The 22,003-nt window shown below is 38.4% G+C and overlaps 1 protein-coding gene across 1 annotated transcript; it reads left to right on the forward strand.

Moving 5' to 3' along the window:
- The first annotated feature begins 2,335 nt into the window (after positions 1–2,335).
- On the forward strand, positions 2,336–14,708 carry LOC145780843 (uncharacterized). The gene is made up of 8 exons (XM_082592488.1): positions 2,336–2,501; positions 5,022–5,147; positions 5,781–6,185; positions 6,556–6,684; positions 10,587–10,720; positions 11,090–11,248; positions 11,807–12,409; positions 12,841–14,708. The coding sequence occupies exons 1-8, from the start codon at positions 2,386–2,388 to the stop codon at positions 13,086–13,088; spliced, it is 1,920 nt and encodes a 639-aa protein (XP_082448614.1). The 5' UTR covers positions 2,336–2,385; the 3' UTR covers positions 13,089–14,708.
- The last annotated feature ends 7,295 nt before the right edge of the window (positions 14,709–22,003 follow it).

The raw sequence follows: 22,003 nt of genomic DNA on the forward strand, positions 1-22,003 counted from the left end.
AGGCGTAAAAATATTGCCACCTGTGCTAAAAATTTGTTCGCTTTCGATCGAAGATGGTGGTGACGTCATAATTTAGACTACCGCTCTCTGAATGCTCGTTGACGCTGATGCGGTTGTTCAAAGAAGCCGTTCTTTGATCGGTATTTCCACGCGCTCGCGCTACTTTTGATTAGGAAACTTTGATAAAGAATCGGCAATTTCTTTCGATGCCGATTCCGATACCTACCGATGCCGATTCCGATTAATCGGCACATCCTTACTAAAAATGACCGAAATAAATAAAAAATGACTGAATTTTTTCAAGTCATTTCGGACAAATGACCGAAAAGTCTCAGCGAAAAAAAAAACCCAGGCGAGGGGTGGAAGTTGGGTCGCGGACTGGTGGAGCCGGCTTGCTGGGGGCAGCCGGGTTGCATAGTTTTTTTGGACGTTTAGCAGCGTGGGGGTGATGCGGGATTGTGCATTTTTGCTGCCTGGGTGGTCTTGGCCTGGCAAAAGCTTTTCAACCAAACGACAAGCGCCCTTAGGTTGCATATTACTTGTCGAATAGTTTTTGTACGACTACACAAATCACTTGGTTTACATTTTACATCTTATTATCAATTATGATAGCCTATTTGGAGAGTTTGCGCAAACACTTTATTTAATTTTTCAGAAACCCCAATTATGATGTAATGTTTCTTCCCTTATACCCTAGTCCTCAATTATGGTGGCCTTTCATTACTAAAACCTACTATTATGACACAAAAATGCGGTTGAGATTGGATTCTTGAATCTTTAATAAATTATACCAATTGAAAGCTTTTTTTAATAGTTTTATGCAAATAAGGTAAAACTTAGCATTTGATATAATACCTTGCAAATACCAAAATTGCATCTTTTTGTAACACCAAAGTATTGGCCAAAATATCGGTATCAGTATCGGTATCGGCCTAAAAAAGTGATATCGGGATCGGTATCTGCCACAATATTGGTATCGGTACATCTCTAGTTGTTACCCTATGATTGAAATTTCTTGTAAAGCAGAGATAGGTTGTTTTCATCTCCCCCAATAAATAAAACTAACATCAGATTAAGTGTTGATACTGATTGCTTGATGTTTATTTGTTGACTAGTATAAATAACGCAGATTCATAAAGCAAAATCAAATACAACAAATGATCACATAGAATGTGTGGACTGTGGATGCTGCAATGATATTCACTTATGTCACCTTGCTGAGGTTTTTTTGCTGAGACTTTTCTGTCATTTGTCTGAAATGACTTGAAAAAATTCAGTCATTTTTTTATTTATTTTGGTAATTTACTGAAAGGAAATATACTGAAAGGAACTGAAAGGAAAGGAAGGAAAGGAAATGGAAAAGAAATGAAAGAGAAAATGGAAAGGAAATGAAAAGGAAAGGAAGGAAAGGAAAAAGGAAACTGAAAGGAAAGGAAATATACTGAAAATATTTCCTTTCAAGTAGCTGATACAAAATTTGCACGTCCTGACTAGCTACAACATTAAGTTTCACTGAGAAACGTTGTCATGTTTTTCGGACATTTATTCTATATATTTTTTCGGACGTTTTGACCAAAGTGACTATATTTTTTTCGGACCTTTTGCTAAAAAATCGGTCAATGACCGATAAATGACCGAAAAAAAAACAACCACCTTGTGATAATTTAGCTTGTTGCACCAAAAGAGCCTCCTTTTTTGAAATTTAAATTATTTCAAAATGTTAGTGTGTTCACATTGTTCAGTCTATGGGATTTTGATTTAAATTACTGACTGAATTTTTGTGCATTAGCTCTCAATGGCGAGACAAGTTGTGGCATTATACATATAAATTTATCATGCTTTTTTGTCTACTGTATTGTGTAGTTTCTAACGTGTAACACATATGATTTTGGTCTATGCTAATGCAGGGCCTCCTACAGCGGGTCTGCTACTATTCGGTGAGTCCGATTCGGTGAGTCCGATTCGGTGAGTCCGATTCGGTGAGTTCCTAACTTCTAACCCCTAACCTTAACCCCTAACCCTAAAACGGCAATGATAATTAGGCTACGGTACCCGATAATTTAAAAAAAAATTGAAAAAATCCCCTGTTAAGGGATCGGACTCACCGAAACGGGCCATTCCGCCTACAGCTACTAAACAAACTTTGCCACCTCCCCAGATATTTGACAAACCTTGTATACTTGTATAGTCTAAAACCTATTGTCATTTCTTTGTACGTCCAGCCTAATTTACAGTGTAATATCACTCATATCTTCTGTGATATTAGGACATAGGAAATATCACCTATATATATTTCACAACTTGCAATTCTCCTTTCTCTTGTTTGTACAGAGATTCCGCCATGGTTAATGATGCACTGAGAGGTGTTCTTGTGTTAGTAATAGAATGCCAATTAACATGGATATGAAAGGGGGGAAATCTGATGACATGGTTGGAGGTATTGGGGAAGAGTGCAAGAGCATTTGCAGAGACTTTTTAAGAAATGTTTGCCATCGTGGAAGGTAATTATTTAATTTTCTCAACTATCACATTCGTTAAAATCAATTTGGAACTCTTATCATGCAACTTGGGTTCTTATTACGGTACTTTTCATTTATATAAACTGTTGGAATGTGCTTTAACTATTTAAGCTTCACTGTTAAAGAATAATTTAATGTATGAAGGAGGCAGATATTAGGAGAATACAAAAGACAGAAATGAGGATGGTTCGTATGATGTGTTGCAAGACACCTCGAAAACAATTAAAAATGATTTCTTGAGAGAGTGGACTGATTGTGAGAATATTGAAGAGTTCTTGCATAGTCATCATCTGAGATGGGTTGGATGTAGTGAACGCTGCTCATTAGCATGCCTTGGACCTCTTGACAAAGCGAGTCTGGAAAAAGGTAGTGAGTGACATAAAAAATGAGAAAAAAGGCCAAAGAAAACTAGGGATGACACCGTCAAAGATGACATGAACAAAAGAAGCCTGAAGATTGAAGATGCCAACAATAAAGATTAAAGAGAGATGGAGGAGTCGCTGCAGACAACTGATTGTCCTTGATGTTTTGGGGGTAAAAATCAGGCTTTGAAGCAAAATGGATGATGATGATTGTAGTCAATAAAGCTGACATTTTCTAAAAACAGAAACCTAATTTTTTACCTGGTTTACAGTAAGTTTGAGTGTTTGAGCCAAGGACTCCTTAAGTAAAGGACTGGAATGTTGCGATCTCGGGGTTTGTAACTTGAGTCTGAAGGATCAACTTGAGTTCTGGGCTGAAATGACTTCTAGAGAAGCTAGAAACACAATCTTGGATTCCTTATTAGGGTTTTTTAGGATGGCGAGTTCAATAGTGTTACTTTCAAAACCATCTGAGGTCATTTTCAAGGTCAAAATATTATATTTTAAGGTTAAATTACATAATTTTGGTGATTTTTGCCCATTTTTGCGTCTAAATTGTAAAGCAAACCTGTTTGAAAGAAGTCTGTGACAAAATATGCTATTACATAAACATCATATGTATTTCTCAACACTATGGCTATTATCTAAATTCTAAAGGAGTCTATGAATACAATATAATACACAAATTGACAATACATAACAAGATGACACCATAGACAATGTCTATCACTAGTTGGAAAGCTTTTCTTGCCTCCTGAGGAATCCCAAAGACTTTTCTTTTGTCACTTACATTGAGGACATAAGCTTTCAATAGAATGTTAGCTAAAGTAGTCCAAGCAGCATTATTACTAGCTGAAGGTGCATCTACAAATGACAACAAATCAGCAAAATGAAACCGGCAACGCATTTCAGTCTTGTCATGCAAACTACAGCTATGATTTCAGTAAATTGTTACGTCACAAAAGCTTGGAACCGCAATGTTTTGCAAGGGCATATGAAATCACCAAAATATTTCCCAAAATAAATAAAAAGAACTTCAAAGAACTTACGCAGTGTAGAGAAAATATCTTACACAATAGATGCAGTAGGTGCACAATATCATATTTTGTCACAGACTTCTTTCAAACAGTTTTGCTTTACAATTTAGACGCAAAAATGGGCAAAACTGACTAAAATTTTGTAATTTGACCTTAAAATATTATATTTTGACCTTGAAAATGACCTCAGATGGTGTTGAAAGTAACACTATTGAACTAGCCATCCTCAAAAACCCTAATATGGAATCCAAGATTGTGTTTCTAGCTTCTCTAGAAGTCATTTTAGCCAGGACTGAAGTTACAAACCCCGAGCATGGGAGGTTCCAGTCCTTTACTTAAGGAGTCCATGGTTTGAGCACTATGCCTGCTTTGTCTCATCATATCGGCCAGCATACTACAATGATTGAATTGTTAATAAGTTGTCTTAACTGATTCTAGAAACAATAGTTGTGTGTTGTCATTGCAACTGGCATTACCAAACAATCTTGCAAGTGAAGAGGTTATTGTAGTTTTAATTTCATGTCACTTTTCTAGTGAAATGCAAGTTTCCTTCCTTGCGTTTGTGCCTACCATCATATTCACTGTCGGCTGCAAATTGACCTTAATCTTGATTGGAAAAACGTCACTGCAAGCATTGCAATCGCTATACACAACCACACAATGTAACACAACGGCAAATCTATGTGTGTATGAAGCACTAGTCAAAAATTCAGTGCTTACAATCTCGTAAATTCAATTCCCTAAATTTCTAAGCAAGATGTCGGATTGCGGTAAAAGCCCGCACCATTTGTACAAACCAAGTGGATTCCAGGATTCTGACGCGGCATCAGTGAAGCAAAGTGCGTGATGTCAAAAGAAGCTCTCGAGCGCTACATATGGCATTGATCTGTATTGCTTGGGACCGTCATGCTTGGGACGCATTGAGTGAAGCTGTTGTCTAACTTGATCTTTAGTCAAGCCTTATTCAATTTATATTCGCAATTCGCATACTTGGTTGAAATATATTTTTGCATTATCTTGTTTTCACAGAGACTGTGCAGTAGACAGCACGTATGATCTAATAATAACAAAAATGAACCAAGTTTCTGTGCTGAATTTTTCAGGCGATGCAAGTTCAAGCACCCATCGCCAGAGGAGTTGGGGGAGACTGTTGATGTGGCAAAGAATGGAATTTCATATGAATTTTGCCATGATTTTCAAAATAGTCAATGCCAGCGATCGAACTGCAGGTGACTAATATATTCTTAAGATATTTGAAGTGAACAGATGCTTCAGTGTTGCCAGATGTTTTATGCCTTTTTAATTTGTTTTGACTTAATTTGTGATCTGAATTGAAACAGCGACTTTCACAAAATCTGACAAGAACAATCACTTCTATTTTCTGGAAAAGTTTTACAGTGCAATGCAGGGAACAACAGAAATATTAAAAAAAAAGATTGCAAACAAAAATTTTATTTTTCATTGTTTTGTATTAAGCTTTACTTTGGACATGCCAAAATCCTTGCGACTCTGACTTCACAGCCCTGACTGCACAGCAAACGTGCATGTTTATTTGATTATCCAAAATACTTAATTAATTAAGTTACATTAATCTATTAACAGCTTTCACCACAAGTATGGCTTCATCATTACAAAGCTTATTTAAATGGAATGTTAAAATTGTACAAAATCAAACAGAAAGATTTCTATTGTAAAGTTCAGTGACATTTGTGGCGACGGTTTGTTACCTGTATCTTATGTTTGTTGAAGGAAATCTTGATTCAGCATATTTGACATTTGTGATATGAACGTAATTAGTTTTCATTTGTAATAATAAAAATATCTTCCATTTATGAGGTTGATGATTAAGCTCTTTACAACAGATTCATTCATTGCTCAAAAGAAGAAGAAGAAAACTTCATGGCAACTAAGAGACTCCCACTGCGTTTGAAATACCAGTATGACTTTGGTATCGGTGATTGTTTCTTGGGCCAGGAGAAAGCATCCACTGAAAGCCCTCTTACCTCTGGTGATGTGGCAGGACGGCCGGTGTGTCGTGACTTTTTGAACAGAGATTGCCATCGAGGAAAAAAATGCAAATTTTTACATGTTGATCACCACGAGATGGCTGTGTTGGCCGCTGAAGCTGAGAAAAGCCTCGGCATAAACCAAGAAGTTGGTGTAAAGCGGCCACGAATGGTCGTCGAAGAAGTCGAGATATGTCATGATAACGACTACAGTAACCTACGTTCCAGCCATAATATTGTTACTTGCGTTCACCCTCCAAAGTAAGTTGTTTTGATAGAATGAAGTAAATAAGTTAATGACTGTGTTTGTGAAGCATTTATTCTCACACTGCTCTGACCAATCTGCACCTGCAAAGGCCACTCAAACCACTTTTGAATCCGGGCTTATTTTCTGGAAGTTTTTTTTTTATGACACCCTCATGTCCCACAACCTGCCGCTATTAAATTCACTTTGAGACATATGCAGAAATTGTATCTGACCAATCATATTGTACAAAATATTTAAGTACCGGTTGCTATTCTACCTTTTAGTTTCATATTAATTGCCTACCACAGAGTAATAGACACTGAAGCTGCACAACCACGATTTCAATCGTTATGAAAATCAATCTTAAAAACTATTCATTTTCAGGGTCCATCTTGAAGAGGAGAATGAAAGCCTAAAGAAGCGTGTCCAGGAGCTAGAGAAGCAAGTATCGGATCTGGCAGCCACCAACGAGGTGCTGCTGGAGCAGAACGCTCGGTTCCGTTTGCAAAAAAGGTTAGTGGGAGCATCAACCCATGGTGGGATGAGGATGTTATACATATTAAGGCGATGTGAAAATCAAAAAATTTTTAAAAATCAAAAATCGAATTATCACACAGGGTGACTATTGCTATGTAGAGTATTTCTGTAAAATTTCACGCAAAAATATTCAGTAACCTTAAACATGTAGTCGATTTTGTCTTTGGCATTTGTTGCCAGCACAGAGTTGCCAGGTACAAATTTTTTGAAGAAAAAACTTTGTTTATCTTTTTTAAATTGTAAAAATTTCCAACTTTAACAACCACAACAACAATTACATATGATGCGACTGCTAGTTGCCCTTTTAGGTAAAGGCTGGCGGTGTACGGCAAGATATTAAACAATCACCTGGCAACCCTATTTTTGCTTGGTTAGCAAAAACTGATGATATTAAAGCCTTTTTCACTTCTATGGCAAGAGTAGGAATGCACTGTGCATAAGATGACACTTTGGTTTTGTTGTAGTAATATGTATTACATAATCACACAACGCACTGCATTAATATTCGATTGTTTTCGCCGATTTACATTTGTTTTATGACAGATATAGTAACCGCAACTCTCCAATGGTAGCTTACACATCAACCAACCAACTTTATATGTGCTTGTAAAACGTGCACAAACGAATGAAGAATAAAGACAATGAACAAGAAACAATGGTGAATATCAAAACATTATACTGCAGCCAATGAAAGAAAGTAAGATTTCGTGTCTGCTTTCGGCAAGACCCTACGCGAAGCAATTCTCGGCCGAATGAAACCATACCGTCGTTGATGGCCAGCAACACTTCCACAGTTGTTAGTGACTTCCCAAATGATACGCTGCCTAGCCTGAGTATGGGCAGAAAAATGAGGGCATTCAAACTTTGTGTTTATCAAACCCTTTATTTCATCTATGGTCAAGTGTGAAGTAAGGATAGACTCAGTAAGCGTGGCATGGTCCCAATCAAAGAGAACAGTGAGTTGGCATCCAAATTTGATTTTGGTTGGGTAAAAGTGCGGACAGAAACATCACAAGAGTTACTGCCTTTGCGAATATTTTCTAACATGTTCACAGAAGAAGATCGCAGAGCAGGATCATCACTGAATACCAAGGCATTGTTACATTCAGATGTACCAGGTGCAGCTGGTTCGAAAGGAGGGTCAATTTCTTCATCAATTGCTGCAGAAAACTGCTGTTTTTTTCCAGTACTCTTCCTCTATCACTTGTGACTTCTTTGCTGCAGCGAAATCATCTCCTCGCTGTTGTTTGAGGCTCTTGAAAAACAAGTTTTTTGTGTGAATGATAAATGTAAAGAACACAAAATAATCCATGTAAATCGGTTCAGTTCGTTTTTATTTCTGACTATCACAACGAAAAACAATATATGCCAAACATAACTAATAATACTCTTTCGGACAAATGGCAGTAAAAATCAGTGATAGTCAAGAAAAATCTTCTCGCCATAGCACGACTAGCTTTAGTGAAAGCACAAGCTGCCTGCCTTTACAGACATAGAAATCAGAACATCTGAATCACTTTCCCACGAGAAAATGCTTTAGGAAAGCAAAAAATCCTTAAACCACCTACTATCTAGAGTTGGTTGCACTGCATCTGCAATGGTGAAGTGGGGTTGTAGAATTGGCAGTAACCCATTCTCCTTCTCATATGGCTCCATTCAACAAATGTTGTTAGAAGAGCCATGTCAATGACAACAACTGACCAACCTCAGTACACAACATGGGACATGTCTATGCATGACCCATTGACCCTGTTATCAAAGAATATACTTATAAAAGCCTCACATTTCATAGAAAATTACTAGACATAAAAGTTTGAAAAGATACCGTATGTAAGAGCTTACCATTTGTTAACTCTCTTTTGAAGCGTTTTCGTTGTCCTTTTGTCAAGAAGCCCAATTTGGTATAATGGTGTTTCTACTCCACGATAACGTTGGGAGAGGAGAAACCTCAATTGTTTTAGGAATGCGATCTTCATTTGAAAAGAGAATAGTTAACTTTTTTTCCAGCTTCCTGAAAAATTAATTCCTTATGAGAGCTATGTCTTTGCAAACGTGGAATTAATTATTTCAACACATTAAGGTTTTGAAAAGTGTCTGCTAGTTGGTTATTGTAGCCTACGTGTACTGTTCATTCATGCAAGCTATATGTTAGTATTTTTAACAACTACCCTTCATCCATACGAAGATATACGAGTTGGTCTATGTTTTATGTCACTACCAAGCTTAATTAAAACCGGTCAGAGAAAAAGTTGCAGTAATAAAGTACTTGAGTATCACCTTTAACAAAGTACAGAATGCAAGAACATATCGTAGTGTTGGTAAATCAGCAGTGGGAAGCTCCTTGGAGGGTCCAATGACAGAAGAGCTTTCCATGCTTCTTACTCTCTTTTTAGAACTTTTAGGCATGATTTAACAGTTAACAATGCTACCCACAACAAGGTCAGCCTAATGAACTAAAGATAATATGTGAAGAGATTAATGGATTTTTTGAAAAATAAACATAGCCCACTTACAGTACACAGAACTAAGAATGTAAGTGCTGAAAACTTAGTTGTCTGAGCCTTCCGTAATACTATGAACTTTATCAGTGTCATTCTCAAAGCTACATATAAAAAATGCAGAACCACAAACAGCAACTTCACCTGAATAAGCAGTTCTTATTCCAGAAGACCTGATAATTACAGACACTGCCTCTTAGGCCTACTTTACACAATTTGGAAAACCTAGCCTAAACTAACTTTGAACCTAAGCCTGAATGATTTTTTAACAACCAAGCATAAAATCATAGCAAACATTTCGGCTGAACACAACTTCTTATCTGAATTTTGCAGCTTTATCTTCAATAATAATCAGCAATTCAGCATCTCAAGCTATAAATCTCTCAGCAGCAGACAGCAATCGCTTGCGCGCGCGTGTGTGCGGCACACAACGCGTTTTCCCTAACTAGCCATTCAGAGTGCGCTATCTGGATCACGTGGATTGATGCGTTGTGATAGCATTTTTTGTGGAATCACCTTGCAAGAATTAGAAAATACTAACCTTAAAACGCTTACATGTTTACGGATACTGGATTTTATTGCATAAAACTTCACAAAAATACTCTACACAACAGTAGTCACCCTGTGTGATAATTCGATTTTGTCCATTCAAATTTCACATCGCCTTAATACATATGTGCCAGAGGGCAAATATTAGACGACATTTAGATGCAGACAAGCAAGCACATGCCAAGTAACGTCCGTAGTAATGACTAATGACCCTCGAGGAAGTCCTAAGAAGCGTTGGCTAGATTAGGCTACGTTGAGGAAGATCTGCGTTGGCAGATCTCGTCTCGATCGACCCTCACAACCGGAGGCAAGGAGAAATGCTATGTTGGCCACCAACCCTCGCAATACGGGGGAACAGGAGACGTTAAATTGTAGAGAGGGATAGACACAAAACACCAAACACCAACCTCTGTATAAGGAAAGCATCATATTGTGTTGTCAGTTATATGAATAAGGATTAATGAAACAGAATGGTTTTGTTATTTACACATGTAAACAACATTACTTTTGAGTCATTGTAGGAGGAGGTGCGAAAACTGGTTGGTAATTTCAAAGCGGTGCCAACAATGAAAAAGGTTAAGAATTGCCGTGTTAGGGGTACCTTCCATGTACAATTGTACATCATTGTAGTCCATAACTCTACGCTTTGCTGGTAGCATGTTTTCAGCCTTCGATAATATAAACGATTGTGTGAGAAGCATTGTCTAACGGTCTAACCTACCAAGTTGAAGAACAGAAAATCCGTGACAATGCTTTTGGACATAATCGCCCAATACATTGGACATAAAAAACACGTATTTGTATTTTTGACTCTTTTTGGTTTGCGTGCAGGGGAATATCAGCGTATGGACACTCCCACGAAGGGATGAAGACATCCTTCACTCCCACGATCGCTATGACAAGCCCTGCTAATGTTGTCATGAGCAACGCACCGAGGCCTGTGCCTGTCCAACTTAATGTGCAAGGTTTGTGGTTCAGTTTATTTATTTTTTCTGCTGGCGAATTAACAAAACTAATTTGCACAGCAAGAATGAGAGCGAAAGACCTAAAGGTGACCAAAAATCAGCTGCCACCCGAACATATCAGCAAAACACAAAAATTAAAGAACATAATACCGGCAGTTAACATGATACAGTGAAACACAAAGCAACATAAAGAGTATGACTATATGTAAGGAGATAAGCAGATGATTTGTTTTTGGAGTGATTACTGTACAAACTTTTAAGGAAATTTTTTAATTTAAAAATACTATACATGTGACTCAACAAACTTAATTTGCGTTTTGCGCCAATCTTGAAGTTGTGCGTGTGACCTCAGATGTGACGACTTTGCAGTTACGGGCCAGCCCCAAGTCCCCGACATATCGGAGTTTCTCAACCCCCCAGGCCAAGAGATGCTGAGCGGGGGTCCAGGTCAGCCCCAGCAGAGAACTGTAGTTGCCTCAGCCAGACTTCATCAAGTCCCAGTCTCACTCCCACAGACAACTGACATAGGTGCGTCTGTCTAATAGTCGATGTGTTTTGCCACCATCTTATCCCCCCTGACGCTACTATTGTTGTTTGGTTTATTTTAATTCAAAGTTGTGTAAAATATTCTTTATGAAAATATGAATTTAAAACTCCTGTCACTCTCTGGAACTCCCTATACTTCACTATTGTTTTAACTTAAGTTTTGTTTGAAGCATTGTCAACCACAACAATCATGCCGCGAATTTTGTAAAAATGTACTTCTGTATTTATTATTTAAAGTATTATTGTTTCTTTGTTTGTATGTTTATAATAATAATAATAATGTTTTCACAAAGATTCTAGATGTTATGAATTACTAAATAAAATTATTAACTCAACGAAGGTACAGTAGCGATGGTCGTGATATGTTCTGTATAGCGCTGTATATATCGCAGGCATGCATTGCTCTCAGTGTTATGCACAACTGGCACTGTCTGTTGTGCATAATCGCAACATAAAGTCGACTAGAGATAATCCAAAAATGCCCTAAATCTTGCTTGGGGGCTACTTATTTATAAGTAATCATCTCCTTAATAATTTCAGCTCAAGTGATTGCAGCCAACATAGCTGCAAACTCCGGCGGAAACGTTGAAATGATACCAGGCACCAACCAAGTCGTGTCCGCTCTCACCGGAGCCATGCCTCAGGCCAATCCGCAGCTTGGCCAGCCCCCTATAAACCCAATGCCTCCTCAGCCCATCGCAAGCTTCTCTGGCCAGAACCACAGTCAGATAGTCCAGCAGCCTATGGCATCGTTCCCGGCCGCCATGGCCAGCCACAATCAAATGGGAGGCCAGCAACCCGTCAGCTTTGCTGGTAACATCATGGCGGCTGCCCTAGGAAACGGAAGGATCCAAACAGCCACTGTGACGCTATCCGGCGACCCGATGCGGCAGCCTGGTGTGTGTTCAATAGCCGTTCCCATGCCGCAGCCAGGTTTAGTGTATACAGAGACTCGCTCCACTGACAATATGCCGCTAGTGAGCACACTTCTTCCGGCAGCAGGCCACGAAATGGCTATAGTAGCAGACGCCTCGCGCAACCCAGTGAGTAGCATGCCTGCCCCAATGCATGTTGCGCATGGGCAACCGTACAACTCGCCTGCCACACAGACCATTGTACAAGCTCCATCCTGTCAAAATACAGGTCAGTAAATTTTTAATCAATTTTGTGCATTGTAGGTGGATAGAGACCATTGTATGGATCTCAGTTGCGCTCAACTACGCAGTTCTAAACGCTATTCCTCATATAGGTATTTCAATCTTGTGATATGTTTTCTTCGATGACCGCTTGCGAATAATATTGCGAGGACGAATCTTTGAAAGAAACTTTTCCCGCACGATGCTCAATTGTTTCATCCACTTTCAACGAGTTCTGCTTTTACAAACAGATAGCTTTTTTAAGGTTTCTTTAGAGATTTTTGTGTTACTTAAAGTAAGCAAAATTATGACTTCCATCATGTTCGTTTTTCAACGATGGAAAAACCGTCGTTTTTACGTTTATTCTGCAGATGTTGAATCAATATAAAAATGACGGATTTTGTTGTATGGAGACTTTAATTGATTTTTGTTTTCCAGAAATCGTCCCCGTTGCTGCACAGATGCCATGTGCTCCGATGACTTCAGGAATAGGGGGCGCAAAGAAGCAAATGGCCCCAACTGTGTCCATGGGAGGGGTTAGGTCGGTTGTTCAAAACAACCATGCCCAATCCCCGAGGATTAAGGGAGGCCAAAGAACAGTTGTCCAAACAGGGAACGGAATGACCGAACAGACTTTAATATCTTTCCCCTTAAACGGAGTCCCGCAATCGCAAATGCGGAACTGAAACCGTCAATCATGCCAAACCTGTACGAACTTCGCATTTTGAATTTGATTCAAAATTTGTTTTAGGAACGTAGCATGCCTTTGTAGAATCAAGAAAATATATTCCAACTTCGTGGGAGAATTTAGTTGTCTTTTTTTAACGGAACAGCATACGTCCAAGTCGAGAAAAATTTTTGAGTTGTTTTTGTTTTTTTATTCCTTGTCACTCATTTCAAAGTCGTTGTTAACATTTCATTGTTACGTCATTTACAAAATCTTAATGATTAGTTTTGAGTTTAAACTGTTGCTGCTGTTTTTCCGCTAGAGCGAATATTTGCGTCAGAAAAAGTAAATTTGACCAACTGTGGTCGCGTAACGACAATTGTACTCACACAAAAACAAAGTTTTTTACAGGAAAATAAGAAAATTAACTTAACAACTCGTTCCTATTCGATTATCCTCGGCAAGTCTGGATCAGTTTGCAGACGGAAACTTCCGTCGGAGATAACGCTGCATGATGGCATTCATCCCTAACTGACCGAAGTGCTTTGATGCTGCATGTTTGCCCTGTCCTAGATTGTCTGTGATACCGCATGATACTGTGCTAGCATGCACCACGTCAGTTTCATTAACAAACTTTACAAATTTTTAAGTGAATTTCGCTCGGCATTTGGTCAGTTACGTCGTTTGTGCTCAACTTGGAAGCTTTGCTCTGTTTCTGCAGCCAATAATTTCCACTTTGCATAAGAACGATCTGTTCTGTTTGACATATTCGTTTTTTCACTTGTTTTGAAACATGCTGGGTCAGTTAGCAAATGGCTAAAAAAACAACCTTTGTGAGCTGGCCTCATAATTGTCCAAACAAGAAATCAGCGTTTTTGCATTTAAAAGTGCAATAATTACGATTGATTTGCTTGCTAGATATGGCAGCCCTGCCTCGTTACTTTAACATCAAAGTGATGACAATATGTGTATTGCGTAAGAAGGGAGGGACATTTTACCTCAATGACACTTCGGTCTAAGTATAACGAGCACAATTTTCATTTAGTGTTTTTATCAATTGCCGGAGAATATTGTGACTTCATTCTTAGTTCAAAAGTTACTTGATCATGGGCTCTCCAACGTTTTGTGCATGCCTTATAGTTTCCGTAGGAAGGCGAGCTATCGGTGTCGAGGTACTGAGTGTCTAATACCTTGCCGTTTGGCTTGCGACTCTATCAACTTTGTCAACAAGTTTGACAAACATATTATCGATGGATCATTGCAACCACTGCTTGTGACAGCGCAGTGGTGGCAGTCTGGTTGCGACCAGCAATCGGAGAAGAAAATATGACTAGTTGACTACTGTTACTGAAAACATTAAAATCTTGTTTTTAAAAAATGTTACATTTTACAAACCTTTGCTGAAAACTTATTTTTCAATTGTCAAACAAGTGGTACACACGCGTGGCTCTCTAGTTCAATATTCCGGTAATTCGTTAGTCACACCTTGTCTTTTATGATTACTCTGCGCCTAATCGTTGTTTTGTGGATTGGTTCTTTTACGTTGATTCTTTGTCGCGATACAGAAGAATACTGTTGAGCATTGCAGTTGGTATGTTGTTCGTCAATAATCATTCAATCAATCATGCTTTTAGCTGCACTGACTGATAGATATTAGCTCACTTATATAAAAAGTGAGTTTTTAAAGCTCTGATAAAACAGTTTAGGAAACTTTAGTGGCTGTTCAAATATAATAAAATGCTCTTGAGCAGGTGCTGCACCAGAGCCGTCACATGATGCAGTTTGACAAAAAATGTCATTTTTGGCTAGGTTGGCCTGTGAAGAGGCCAAACAAAAGGAAAGTGTCCTGACGCGACATTGAAACAAATATAGGACGCGACACTAGTCCGCAGTGGCGCAGGCTACGCAGAAAATTGATTGTGGAAACCACGGTCAAATATTTTGCTATTTGGGACCGTTCAAATATTACGTAACGCTATCGAGGGGGAGGGGGGGTTATGAAAAGCGTTACGTTAGCGTCACATCGGGGGGAGGGGGTTCAAGCAAAACGTTACGTAACGCTTACGAGTACGGTACGGTAGTTTATTTGTGCTGGCTGGTATCGTCGTTTGGATACTAAATTAAGCTGAAATCATATCCAACCAACAAAATCTCTATCAAGTATCAACTACGATACTGTAATTCCATACAGGTTCTAATTCAGGGACGGGCAACATACGGCCCGCGGGCCGGATCGGGCCCGCGACGGGATTTTGAGCGGCCCGCAGACAGTTTCCGGTCTTTACATAAACGTGGCCCGCGGCCACACTCTGCCGCAATCCACCACTACTTGCTTACTACGTCAAATAATAGTGACTGTTAGTTATTTTTTAGTTCTTTGATTATTTGTTTTCGGTTTTTGGTCAAGTGACAAACATGTTATGTTCTGTCATAAACGGGCCTTCCATTCTTTTTCTTTGTCTCTTGTAAGAATCTCCTTCAGTCTCAAGCCGGAAAAATAGATCAAAGTGAAAATTGGCTGATTAGTGTAATAATTAAACCGGGAACGTATGCAAATAATAGTGATTGTTGGTTAAACTTTATTTCTTTGTGTTTTTAGTTTCTTTGTTTTCAGTTAGAATTAGATTTTGAATTTACACTAAATATTTTCCTATAGATTTTGCCAAGAAACGTAAAGTTGACAAGGAGTGTCGTGAATTTAACAAATATGCTGAAGCGCTTTTTCACACAAGTCAGCAAGAAAGCAGTAGGGGAACGTTCAAATATTACGTAACGCCTTCGAGGGGGAGGGGGGGGTTTATGCAAAGCGTTACGTTAGCGTCACATCGGGGGGGAGGGGGTTCAAGCAAAACGTTACGTAACGCTTTCGAGTACGGAATGGTAGTTTTTTGTGCTGAATTCGTAGTGAAAAAGCGTTACATGGGGGAGGGGGGGACTGAAAAAAGCGTTACGTTGGCGTTACATGGGGGAGGGGGGGGTCAAAAATTCGGAAAAAAAGCGTTACGTAATATTTGAACGTTCCCTAGGCTACCGTATGTTTGCTTTGCAATGAAAGTGACAACTTTGATCGACCACAGATGTCTCATGGACTTCAGCAGCTATTGAAGTACTGTCAGTGTTGGGCGCGATAACTCATTTTTCAGTTAAGCGATAACGATAAACGAAAAATGCCTAAAGTGATAACGATAAATCAAAAAAAAGTTAAGCGATTAACGATAAATTATCGCCGATAATGTCCGATAACGATAATTTTTTCTTGATTAGCGCTGCCCCATCCCATGCAGCACGAACTGTTTTCATCAACATGCCGAAAAATCGAACATAATATACTGTAAAGAGACAAAACTTCAAAGAGACGAACAAAATTCCGGGGCTCCTTACAACGCAGAAACTGGAATGCAGTATTTATTTTACACAAAATGCAAGGTTCATTTTATGTATACACAGTAGAGGGCACAGTTCCGCTGACCGTTAATTAGCAAAGCTAACGCTTTGATAAGCAGATTAGCATTTTCGCTAATATTTTGAAATTTTAGCGGACTCTTTAGCAAAAGTAAAGTTATTGGAAATCCGCTGATTTCTTTGTTGAAAGCTAACTTTTACGTTAGCTGCGCCCACCATTGTGTATAGGCTACATAGGTCTACTCTACAGTCAGAGATGGGCGTGATCTTGATCTTGAAGATCACAAGTGATCTTGAAGATCGTGATCTTGATCTTCAAGATCACTTTTTTTTTGGTGATCTTGATCTTGATCTAAGATCACTTTTTTTTGTGTGATCTTGATCTTGAAGAACAATAAGATCAAGATCACTTTAAAATTGAATTTTACTTCCTAGATAGAAACATTTTTTTAGAACTCGTCCTGTACAAAGTAGTTAGTGGTAACTACTAACATTAAGCCACTGTTAATATGATATGTGTCCAACAAAAGACGATTTAAAGTCTCCATCTAATCTGTTCAGTGTTGCCATTTCAAAATTGAAAAAATTTTCTGTGTTGGTCGTAACAAAGAAGTCAATTACCATGTAGGCTACTTTGTGTTGACGTATAATAAAAAATGATTTAACTTTGTTCACAATTTCCATGTGTGAATTTAAAAGAAATGTTTTCTTTCTTTTACCCAATTTTAGATGTTTCAAAACTCTAGAATGGCGGTGTTAAAAAATCTGGACTCTAGGACGCCGACTTTGGTCATGTAAAGTGGTTTATTGCAGCAAATCAACCAGACCAAGACTTGTTTAGGGTCTGAGTATGGAGCGGTTTGTCTGACCGCAGGCCTCTGAACTTTTTTGATAGCAGACAACAGCATCAAGGTTGTCAGATGGATAAATGGTGCAATAAACATTGACACAATACAATGAAAGTTAAAACTGCTTAGTAAGGGAACGTTCAAATATTACGTAACGCCTTCGAGGGGGAGGGGGGGGGGGGGTTTATGCAAAGCGTTACGTTAGCGTCACATCGGGGGGGAGGGGGTTCAAGCAAAACGTTACGTAACGCTTTCGAGTACAGAATGGTAGTTTTTTGTGCTGAATTCGTAGTGAAAAAGCGTTACATGGGGGAGGGGGGGATTGAAAAAAGCGTTACGTTAACGTTACATGGGGGAGGGGGGGGGGTCAAAAATTCGGAAAAAAAGCGTTACGTAATATTTGAACGTTCCCTAAAACGAATAAAAACTCCTACGTGAACCAGACAAAAATTTAGAATTTAGTAAAAAATGATGCAGTTCAAAGTTTATTTTTATTTATTTATTATATAATAATAAGTATAAAACTAATTGCAAATTTTGCGACTTTTTCAGAACTGTAATTAACCTCGGCCTTGGGTGTGACGTTACGATTCTACGCAAACTACGTCAACAATTGATAGGCCTAATAGCAACAGTCACTAACTTATTACAATTCTTAGGCCAGCGATCGAGTAGTTAAAAGTAAAAGTTAGCAATACCAACTATATACCTTTTTCCAGGTTGCTAATAACTTAGTAGGCTAATTATTTTTTGCAACATCATTGATCAAAAACTTCATTTTTTTTCAAGTACACAAAAAGTGATCTTGAAAGTGATCTTGATCTTCAAGATCACGATCTTGATCTTCAAGATCACATAGTTTAGTGATCTTGATCTTGATCTTCAAGATCACCTATTCTTGGTGATCTTGATCTTGATCTTCAAGATCACCAATACTGGTGATCTTGCCCATCTCTGTCTACAGTAACAGTGTGTAGCTTACATGTAGACTATTCCATAATTACGCAAAGCGCTTCTTTCGAGCCTTGTTCTGCGCAAATTGTTTAATGCATCATAGTCCAGGGATCTGGCAATCTTAATTCCATTGGAGATAATTGCAAGCGTAGAAAGCCTGTAATGTAATCTGTCATGGTATTCTTTGTCAGTTTCATTCTGCTGAAGGTCCTTTCAGCACTGGCGACAGTAACTGGTGTGGTCAGAAGAATTCTGATGCAAATGCAAAGATTCGGATATATCTCCTAAAGGCTGTTCTTGTAACTTATATGTAGGCCTACGTTATAAAACTGCTTGCCGTGACAAGTCCTCTCCTTTTCTCGATGACGTAAATAAAACCATTCAATTTCATTTAGTTCGTTGGCATCAATGTCTCCCATTTTTCTTTTAAAAGTTTTGCAGCTATTCTCCAGTTCATTTTCTCTGAGACTCTTCATCAGCATAGCGTTGCGTTATACAGAAATCTAAACAACTTATAGCCTACCACTCCACAAGTTGGTCAAAGAGTGAAGAAACAGAAGATATGGCCTGATCAGTGAGAACAAGAAAAATTTGCGATTTGAATTTTTTCAGCAGAAAGACGACTCGAATCATCAGCACATTCGTGATCAAACATTCTCTTTCACCGTGCTTATTCGCTCTTATCACAGCGAGTAGAAGGCAGATCACGACTGAAAGAGCTTTGTAGCGCAAACAGCAAACTTGGCTTGTTTTAGCTTGTTGGTGGTGGTCTTTGAAAAGTTCTTTAATTTGATGAATATTGAATATTCTCGCAATCGCAGCACAGCGGTTAGGATTATTAGGCGCCGCCCAAACATTTTAGAGGCCCTCATTCCTTGCGGAGCCCCCTCCGATTGGAGGGTTCGGAGGACGCTTGCTACGCCTCTGCCTAGCCTAGGCTACCTTGTATTGGTCAATTTTTTCAAATGGTTAAGCTATTTTGGGCTTTTGATTTTTTCGCTTCCTCCACGATAACTCTGCAGTTGCTATCTGTGATTTTTGTTAAACAGTTTTATACATACTTTTTAATCTAAAAAATGTCAAAAGACAGAGATGGGCAAGATCACCAGTATTGGTGATCTTGAAGATCAAGATCAAGATCACCAAGAATAGGTGATCTTGAAGATCAAGATCAAGATCACTAAACTATGTGATCTTGAAGATCAAGATCAAGATCGTGATCTTGAAGATCAAGATCACTTTCAAGATCACTTTTTGTGTACTTGAAAAAAAATGAAGTTTTTGATCAATGATGTTGCAAAAAATAATTAGCCTACTAAGTTATTAGCAACCTGGAAAAAGGTATATAGTTGGTATTGCTAACTTTTACTTTTAACTACTCGATCGCTGGCCTAAGAATTGTAATAAGTTAGTGACTGTTGCTATTAGGCCTATCAATTGTTGACGTAGTTTGCGTAGAATCGTAACGTCACACCCAAGGCCGAGGTTAATTACAGTTCTGAAAAAGTCGCAAAATTTGCAATTAGTTTTATACTTATTATTATATAATAAATAAATAAAAATAAACTTTGAACTGCATCATTTTTTACTAAATTCTAAATTTTTGTCTGGTTCACGTAGGAGTTTTTATTCGTTTTAGGGAACGTTCAAATATTACGTAACGCTTTTTTTCCGAATTTTTGACCCCCCCCTCCCCCATGTAACGTTAACGTAACGCTTTTTTCAATCCCCCCCTCCCCCATGTAACGCTTTTTCACTACGAATTCAGCACAAAAAACTACCATTCTGTACTCGAAAGCGTTACGTAACGTTTTGCTTGAACCCCCTCCCCCCCGATGTGACGCTAACGTAACGCTTTGCATAAACCCCCCCCCCCCCCTCCCCCTCGAAGGCGTTACGTAATATTTGAACGTTCCCTTACTAAGCAGTTTTAACTTTCATTGTATTGTGTCAATGTTTATTGCACCATTTATCCATCTGACAACCTTGATGCTGTTGTCTGCTATCAAAAAAGTTCAGAGGCCTGCGGTCAGACAAACCGCTCCATACTCAGACCCTAAACAAGTCTTGGTCTGGTTGATTTGCTGCAATAAACCACTTTACATGACCAAAGTCGGCGTCCTAGAGTCCAGATTTTTTAACACCGCCATTCTAGAGTTTTGAAACATCTAAAATTGGGTAAAAGAAAGAAAACATTTCTTTTAAATTCACACATGGAAATTGTGAACAAAGTTAAATCATTTTTTATTATACGTCAACACAAAGTAGCCTACATGGTAATTGACTTCTTTGTTACGACCAACACAGAAAATTTTTTCAATTTTGAAATGGCAACACTGAACAGATTAGATGGAGACTTTAAATCGTCTTTTGTTGGACACATATCATATTAACAGTGGCTTAATGTTAGTAGTTACCACTAACTACTTTGTACAGGACGAGTTCTAAAAAAATGTTTCTATCTAGGAAGTAAAATTCAATTTTAAAGTGATCTTGATCTTATTGTTCTTCAAGATCAAGATCACACAAAAAAAAGTGATCTTAGATCAAGATCAAGATCACCAAAAAAAAAGTGATCTTGAAGATCAAGATCAAGATCACGATCTTGATCTTCAAGATCACTTGTGATCTTCAAGATCAAGATCACGCCCATCTCTGTCAAAGGAGGCCTCGGCTCGATCACCTTGCGTTTTTTCGAGGCTCGATCTGGTGCACTGTGCAACTGTTTGTGTGCAACTGTTTAGGTTTAGACGTTTAGTGCGTATATTTTGCATGTTTGTTGTATGCGGCACTGTATAATTATCCACATTCCTTTTTTGTGCACAAAAAGCAAACTTTCTATTTTTTGGTCCAATATTATATAATAAAATGTTTTTTTACTTAATTTTATTAAAAGTTTTTGTTAGAACCCCGCAACTATCATAGCGTTCAGTTCAGTTCATCGCGTTCATTTCGCGTTCCTTCACGCTCGAACGCATACCGTATGTTATTGTGTGTTTGCGGTAATCTTCGAAAATCAAACCATAACAATGAAGTCAACCGCTGAGAATGTTAGTGACAGACTCGGTCAGCTACCATTCGGCAATCGGCAGTATTGTTTAGGCATCGTAAAAGTGACCTGGTATTTTTTTTAATATGCTATGAAAGAATAACTGTTAATATACAGCTTAATGCTAGGAGATTTTATGCTTAGGCCTCTTTATTACCATCAATGACGGATTTCTCCTGATATTTGATGGGCAGACAAAGCAATTTATTTTTCCAAAACGAAACAAAGTTGAATCTATTGTTTTAAACTGAACCATGTAAACACCAAGCAGAGCTAAGTTCAAATACCCAATCAAGCAGCATAGCATGGATAAGAATAGAAATAATAACTGCAAGGAAAAATGTTACCTATTATAAAAATGTTCTCGAGCTGGCTTTTAAACTATGATTAAAAGCTTTACCATAGTTTATCTCACAAGCAAGTCATGCTTTCAGGATTATGTTTTTCAGAAATTAATCACTAGTCTAAACTAATGAAATGATTTTTCAATAATATTTTTAATAGATGCCGGTGAGTGTCATGCCATGCCCAGAACAAAAAAGGGAGCTGGTATACAAGTCCCCCCCCTTGGTAACTCATAACAAAGAGGAATTGATCGAAACATGTGGATTGAAGTGTGTGACCAGTAAAGCAAAAGGTAAAGTACCGTAGTTTCACCCTATATATTTGGTCGAGTCCTGT

This window comes from Aplidium turbinatum, chromosome 12 (assembly GCF_918807975.1).
Source record: "Aplidium turbinatum chromosome 12, kaAplTurb1.1, whole genome shotgun sequence".
Classification (NCBI taxonomy): domain Eukaryota; kingdom Metazoa; phylum Chordata; class Ascidiacea; order Aplousobranchia; family Polyclinidae; genus Aplidium; species Aplidium turbinatum.

Excerpts from the sequence above, each read along its gene's own strand:
- LOC145780843 (XM_082592488.1), top strand. The coding sequence starts at position 2,386 with ATGCCAATTAACATGGATATGAAAGGGGGGAAATCTGATGACATGGTT. Across the intron at positions 2,502-5,021 it reads AATGTTTGCCATCGTGGAAG|GCGATGCAAGTTCAAGCACC; the intron begins GTAATTATTTAA and ends TGAATTTTTCAG. Across the intron at positions 10,721-11,089 it reads TGTCCAACTTAATGTGCAAG|TTACGGGCCAGCCCCAAGTC; the intron begins GTTTGTGGTTCA and ends ACGACTTTGCAG.